Source organism: Chaetodon auriga, chromosome 15 (assembly GCF_051107435.1).
Source record: "Chaetodon auriga isolate fChaAug3 chromosome 15, fChaAug3.hap1, whole genome shotgun sequence".
Classification (NCBI taxonomy): domain Eukaryota; kingdom Metazoa; phylum Chordata; class Actinopteri; order Chaetodontiformes; family Chaetodontidae; genus Chaetodon; species Chaetodon auriga.
In genome coordinates this window covers 17,232,154-17,240,000 of record NC_135088.1, presented here as the reverse complement: position 1 = coordinate 17,240,000, position 7,847 = coordinate 17,232,154, and the positions used below count along the sequence as shown (strand labels likewise).

General features: G+C 41.5%; 1 protein-coding gene across 1 annotated transcript in view; it reads left to right on the top strand.

Annotated features, from left to right (window-relative positions):
- The window catches only part of pcdh1a (protocadherin 1a), an 88,129-nt gene that overhangs the window by 5,410 nt on the left and 74,872 nt on the right, over positions 1-7,847 (top strand). Inside the window, exons 2-3 of the mRNA XM_076750605.1 lie at positions 3,515-4,329; positions 5,283-7,469. Of these exons, the coding sequence (XP_076606720.1) occupies positions 3,535-4,329; positions 5,283-7,469 (2,982 nt within the window). The 5' untranslated portion in view covers positions 3,515-3,534. The remainder of the gene's footprint in view (positions 1-3,514; positions 4,330-5,282; positions 7,470-7,847) is intronic.

Below are 7,847 nucleotides of genomic sequence, written 5' to 3'. Positions count from 1 at the left end.
GGATGCCTTGATTGTGTTTGGAAAGATATTTCTCCAGAATATTTGTTGCTCAGAAACACCTCCATAAGTGTTTGGTTCAATGTGTTTGTTGGTTTGTCTATTTGTGCAGGATGCTTTTTGCAGCAAACAGCGCTTAAGGGAATTACAGTATGAGCCCTTTAGGCTGTGCAGAGCCCTAATAGCGCTGCATAAAGGAAGTACAGTGTGTACTCCACTCATGCAACTTGTAGTACAGTAGGGGTCACCCAAGCATCAGCCAGGTCTAAGCTGTCCTTTGGTGTAAGCAACCGCAAAGTAGCTCTGCGATTTTTATAGTTATAATGGGTAGTCAGTGCACAAATGAAAGCAGTCTCTGTTGTGATTCTGTCAGATAACCACTACTTTGCTGCCAAAAGCATCTCACTTTCCTCGCCCCACACTTCCTGAAGATTTCGATGGCCAGTCCAGTTCTAATATCTGATCTGCCCCACTTGTTGGCATTGTTATTGCAGAATTCAGTCCTTACAGAAGATTTTAGAGTGGTTGGCCAGGATTGTAATACGACAGACACATTTCAGCACACTGGAAGAACTAACTTCTTGTTCCTCCCTTTGATTTTATGCTGAGTTATGCAGAGCGATCTGCCTCATTCAGCTTGTAGTCTTATGGGTCTACCACACCATCTGGGATGGCAGATGATAACCAAGGTTTTCAGAGAAAAAGTGCTGAGATGCAGGGAATGTCACTCCTAGTTGTGTTCAGCAGTTCTAATTTATACATTGTGCTGCTCAGGTGGTGAACCTCGGTGAGACATGCAGTGGTCCACCAGTGAAAAACCTCAGCACAAGTTCCCCTTCACCACCACCACCTTACTTACAGTGCTTTGAGATGAGGGGAAAAGAGATTGCTGCCAAGCTTTTGATAAAATATCTGTGAGATAGCTGAGAAATGTGAGATAAAAAGCCAAAGGCATGATGTCAATAATATTAAACTGATATTAGATTCTGTGAGCGATGGCAAAACATGCATTTCATAAACAACATGAATTTTAATCTAAATGTAAACAAAGAAAAAAAGAACACCGATTCACTGTGGCCGCCAGGCACGGTGCCATCTGGAAGACAGGCATGAGGCCAACTGGAAGACATTAAGTCATGAGTGTCATCAACCATAACAATCATGTCACTATCAAAGCACACCTATTCATTCTAGAAGTGGCTGTAATGTCGGGCATGGTACAGCTAAACAAAACATTCTGGTTTTCATTTTTAAATGGCCATTTTGTAAAAATTATTTTGCAAATTCAACAGTGAATATTTTAGAAAAGAGAAGAAAAAATGATGAAGTGTCAAATAGGCTATAATAATAAGCACATATCACATGACATTCTAGACTGGTGGGTCATAGAAAGAGTCATTTTGTAACAAAATGAACACATTATTTAAATAACTATGCAAAAAAAGAAAAAATGCTTCTCGTGTTCACTGTGAAGATGGACAGCAACACTGTAGGAAACATATACAATGTGATTTAGAATGACCTGTCATAATTATACCAGTTTAAGGGAAAGGAAATGTGTTTTGCAGTGTACCCGCTGATTATGTTTTTACTCCTGCCTGCCTTTTTTTCTTTCCCCTGTGCACATGAACACACAGAAAGCACATTCACCATTCACGCCACATTGACTAGAGGCTGGCCCTGCAAATGTAGAAAGGGACACATCGATAACTGAGCAATTAGTGCATCAATAACCTGCACTTCCAATTTTAATGTATTCAAAAGGAATTGGATTTCTCATTGGATTTCTGTATATTTGTGTTTTGCTGTCTAGCTTAATACACATTTGCTTTGCTTCTCTCTGGAACATTGTTTCATGAGAGGAGATGTAGAATGTCCCGATTTAAGATCAGATTAACACTTTTTGCACATATTAATCTATATTTCTGTCTTTCTCACAACCACACAAACTAAGGATACTGATCCTATCCTATTGGAATTCTTCTATATGTAAGGTAACTTTGACTACACATCACTTTTATGTTCGTACCCACAATATTTTTCAAATGCTTATGCTAATTTTAATGACAGGATTCAAGAAAGTTGAGAAAATTGTTCCAGTTTTGTTAAGACGATGACTAAGAGACTGTGTTCAATATGGACACAGTCTAGTCTAGTATGGCTAATACCAGATCCATTGAATACAGTTTCTATCAGTCAGTGTCAATCTGCATATTGGACTGGTGCATCACTATCACTAACATAATACAGCAAACTATAGATACAACTGTCTGCTCTGAAAGCACACATAGAAATGAACACTACATGATTACTGAGTAGATGTCACACAAAACTAGTAAGATGTTGCCAGAGCACTGGACCTTGGTGCCTCCTCAATGACTGCTTCCTTTTCAATTACCAATAGAACTCCACACGTGCCCATACACACACACACACACACACACACACACACACACACACAGGAAATAATTATAGTGTAAAATCATTGTAGCATGAAAAAGTCAGAATTCTTTAGCTAGAGGGAATACAGATCAAAGAAGACACTAAAATAATGGGTCGTAATTACAGAGTTGAAAGGTTCAAAATCAAACATAATGATTATAGTGTTTGAACTAGCCAGTAGCAATGGAGCGTGGATGGAAATTTTTGTATTGTGCATTGTTGCAAGCTGCATGTGATGATAATGGCCAAGTTGCTTAATCTGCATTGGAAGAAATAGCCTCATTGCCTGATTGGCCCTTAGTATGCATGCCCTTGTTGTTGAGGCCTCTCCAGTAATGAAATAGATCAAACATTTCAACTTTGTCATTAGACAATATCTTGGCGGGCTTGTAAGGATTTATTTTTAGGGTATGTCTGATACCGTAGGTTACTTTTGAGCTACATTGCTTCACCACTCAATGTCTATTAGTGTAATACTAAAATAATGAGTCTCTCAGGCTGTGCTGAATCTTACTTGGTATTACATTTTTATTTGATTATACAGCTGAAACAATCCACACTGGCCCTCAAGTTTGTTTTGTGTGTAAGCTCACAAGATATAATTTTGTCTTCCTACATTCATTTCTACATGAAATTTGTAAAGATGAGGCATTCATTGAAGCCCTTGAAGCTGTAGGACAGAAAAAAAAAAAAAAAAACATGTTGGGATATGGTTATGGTTACATTTTTAAAGGAATGCATCTTTTCCCTTTGTTGTTGTTGTCTAATTATTATATTGTGCTTCTGGGCCTGCTGTCGCTTTTGGTACAACTTATTGACAAAAATAATTCATTTTACAGCCGCAGAGTTATAATAGAACAATAGAATGAATACAGTCTTTTTTTCTGCTGACTAAATGTATCATTCTGGTCTTAAGAATATGCTGATGTGAGTTCTGTGATTTTCCTTAGTTAAATAATTATTGGGTATCAAGCTTGTACAGCTACCAGGCGTTTTATTGCTGAATCTGAAGACATGATTTCCAAAAGGAAAAAAACATTTTGACACAAATATCTCTTTCTTTCTCATCCTGCAGGCAGATCTTCTGATGACCTAATGGAACTGAATTTACCAGTAGTGCTGTTTTGGGTCCTGGTGCTGCACTTTGGTTCTGCTGAAGGCAGCATCCTGTACCGGGTCCAGGAGGAGCAGCCTCCCAACACTCTTATTGGTAGCCTGGCAGCAGACCAGGGCCTGCCAGACTCGGGTCATCTCTACAAGCTGGAGGTGGGTGCCCCTTACCTTCGTGTCGATGGAAAGACAGGAGACATTTTCACCACAGAGATTCCCATAGACAGAGAGACCCTGAGAGACTGTCGATCCCTGGCTAAGGGTAAACCCTGCTACCTGGAATTTGAGGTATCAGTGACTGATCTGATACAAAACCAAAGCCCACGACTCATTGAAGGACGCATCGAGGTACAGGACATCAATGACAACACTCCACAGTTTCCCTCTTCTGTGCTCACCATCTCTGTCCCTGAGAACACAATCATGGGGGCACTCTTCTCCATACCTCTAGCTACAGACAGGGACTCGGAAAGGAATGGGGTTGCAGATTATGCTCTAACTGCAGGGCCAGATGCAGCAACACTGTTTGGTTTACAGGTGGCTGATGACAGAGGGGGGAAGCTCCCACAGCTCATTGTCCTGGGCAACCTAGATCGTGAGTTAAAGGATTCCTATGACCTCACCATCAAGGCAGTGGATGGAGGAAACCCTCAGCGCTACAGCAGTGCTTTACTGAGAGTGGTTGTGACTGATGCTAATGATAACTCTCCCAAGTTTGAAAAGTCCACGTATGAGGCGGAAGTGTCGGAAAACAGTCCAGTGGGGCACTCTGTGTTGCAGGTAAGGTTGCGATGCAAATATACTTTCTCTTAAGAATCCAGTCTTTCATTTTAAATCCAATTGCAGTCTGAAGCAAGTTAAATTGCAACCAAAATTGTTTGTGCTGCTTGATGTATTGTTTTGAATTTTATATTCAGCAACGAATAAACCACAGTGCTCAGCTGTTTTATTAAGATGTTTTTGAAAAATCAGACTGTGCGTCATATTTGTGCAGAGTTTCTTCCTCAGATTCAGTGTTAATGTGTAAATCCAAGTCAAAGATAGATATTTTTACTCTGGCATTGTGCTTTAAAATATTGAGAAATAGCTTTACAACCCTGAATGTTTTAGTTCCAGAGCTCTTGAGAAACCAAGGCCAAGCCTATTTCTCATCAATTCACATACCTTCATAAAATGTGTTTTTAAAGTGAATTTCATTCAAGTTGTTTCATTCAGACTGTTCTAATGTGCATTTTTTAAGTAATACTAGAAGTATTACAGCATTAGCATTTTACGCTTGTACAGGTAATTAAGCTGCTTATTGCTTTTGTTGTTCTATTATACTTGCAGAAATAGAGATACAATGACGGAGTGTAGGCACAAGATACTCTGTGTAGGATTTTCTCTACATACCGATGTGAAATTGCACAGGCTGTCATGAAAGAAATAGCAGCCCTACTATTTTTTCTGTGTTTTTAAATGTAAACCTTTTCTCTAGCCCATTGTCTGAAATACAAGAAATGGGAAACAAACGGCGGTAACATAACCACCAAAAGAAAAGAGGAAGTACAAGGATGAAATATACCCTAATAAAGCTTCACTTGCTCTGCTTTGAAGTGATCTGAAATCCGATTCATTTATTCATTGACCAATGATTAGTACAGAAAATCCTACTCTGGGTTCCTTTAATTCTACCCCCAAATTGTAGCACATACAGTATCATGCCTTTAATCACAGAATTCATTTTGTTGTAGGTCAAAGCAAATGACTCGGACATGGGCCCTAACGGAGAAATTGAGTACACCCTTCACCAAGCAGTAGACCCAGTGCCGAAACTCTTACGAATTGATCGGTCCACTGGAATTATCTATGTCAAAGGATCACTGGACAGGGAGGAAATCAGCAGCTTGTCTTTCTATGTGGTGGCAAGGGATAAGGGTCCTCAACCTAAAAGCTCTAAGACATTTGTAACCATTGAGGTGACTGACCAAAATGACAATGCTCCAGCTGTCGAGATTCGTGGGATTGGCCTTGTGACACACAGTGAAGGAGTGGCTAACATTTCAGAGGACATGCCCGTGGGAACAGCCGTTGCTTTGGTGCAGGTGTCTGACAAGGATGAGGGAGAAAATGCTGTGGTCACTTGTGTGGTCGCAGGAGATGTACCCTTCCAGCTCCGCCCTGCCAGCGACTCATCCAGTGACAACAAAAGGAAGTATTTCCTACAGACCACCACTCCTCTTGACTACGAAAGGGTTAGGGATTACAGAGTAGAGATTGTGGCTGTGGATTCTGGAAATCCAGCACTCTCTAGTACAAACTCTTTGAAGGTGCAGGTGACTGATGTAAATGACAACTCCCCAATATTCTCCCCAACCTTGTTTGAGGTAGATTTTGCCGAAGAAAACCAACCAGGAGAGAAGGTTTTGGATGTTACAGCTTTGGATGCTGACAGCGGCACCAATGCGGAACTCCTCTATAATATTGTGGCAGACTCATCCATCAAAGGTCTGTTTGAGATTGACCCAAATACGGGTGAAGTAAGAGCCCGAAGCCCACTTGACCGTGAGCATAAAGAAAACTATGAGTTTCGGGTCACTGCTGCAGATAAAGGGTCACCCGTTCATAAAGGAACAGCAACTGTTGTCATAAAAGTCCTTGACCGTAATGACAATGACCCAAAGTTCATGCTTAGTGGCTACAGCTTTTCAGTTTTGGAAAATATGCCTCCCCTCAGTCCAGTTGGCATGGTGACAGTCCTGGATGTGGACAAAGGTGAGAATTCTCGTGTTCACCTCTCTGTAGAGCCTGATGGAGGGAAGTTTGTTGTTCAAAATGGAACAGGAACCATTCTTTCAAGCATCTCCTTTGACAGAGAGAAAGAAAGCAGCTATACTTTCCGTCTAAAAGCAGTGGATGGAGGGGAGCCACCCAGATCTTCATATGTGGGTGTTACCATCAATGTACTGGATGAAAATGACAATGACCCTGTCATCACCAAGCCCTCCAATTCTTCCTTCAGGCGCTTGTCACCTCTCGCTTCCCCAGACAGTCATGTTGAGGTTGTGGAAGCTGAAGACCTGGATAGTGGGCCTAATGCAGAGCTGGTCTTCAGTATTGCTGGTGGAAACCCTTACCAGTTATTTCGCATCTCCCCCTCCAGTGGGGAGATCACTCTAGCAAAAGAAATGACCCGAAAACATGGTGGACTACATCGCCTAGTGGTGCGAGTGAGTGACAGGGGGAAGCCTGCACGTCATGCCACTGCCCTGGTCCACATCTATGTGAATGAAACCATTTCAAATGTCAGCTTAGTGGAGGCCCTAGTTGGACACAGTCTTTACACTCCACTGGACAGGGACATTGCTGGTGATCCTGACAATGGTTTTGCTGCACAGCGAAGTAATATTTTGTTTGGAAGCCTTGCTGGTGTGGCTGGTGTTGTCATGTTGATCTTGGTGGTGGTATTTATTCGACACCGCATCCAGAGAGAAACTAAGAGTGGGTATCAGGCTGGCAAGAAGGAAACAAAGGACTTATATGCACCCAAACAGGCACCAAAGAATGCCAAAGGCAAACGAGGAAGGAAAGGAAAACCCCAGAAGTCCCCAAAACCACTTGGAGAAGAGGAGGAGGTCAGTCTTCAAAAGAGTCTCAAGTTCAACCTTGATGGAGTCAATGATAGCCCCAGGATACACCTGCCCTTAACATATTCGCCAGGAAGCCCCGATATAGGCCGGCACTACCGTTCCAACTCCCCCCTACCTTCCATCCAGCTGCAAGCCCAGTCCCCCTCAGCCTCACAGAAGCATCAGGCTGTCCAGGACCTTCCTGCCACCAACACCTTTGTGGGGACAGGAGGAGATGACAACTCTACCGGCTCAGACCAGTACTCAGATTACAGCTACAAGACCAGCCAACCGAAGTACAACAACAAACAGGTATGTTATGCCTTACAAAATATAACTACTGTCTTAGAGGAATGGATAGTAGCAACATTTTTAAAACATTTTACAGAATGAACAACCCTCATGTGGGATTATGTTGCCAGCTATGGTAATATATCATGATCCACTTCCAAGACAATAACATGATATCAAATTTGAATAATTTGAATGGCTTTTGCTATTGTGATACCATGAGTCCAGATCATAAAATAGAAAATGATATTTAAAAATGTATTGTAGATTTGTTACTGTCACTTCATTCTTATTCACAGTTTCATGATCTGAAGAACTGTGCATAATGTGAGCGATGACACATTAAGGGGAGACCAAACATCTGCTCCCATTTAAAATGTATCTAACTTGTTTAAAATG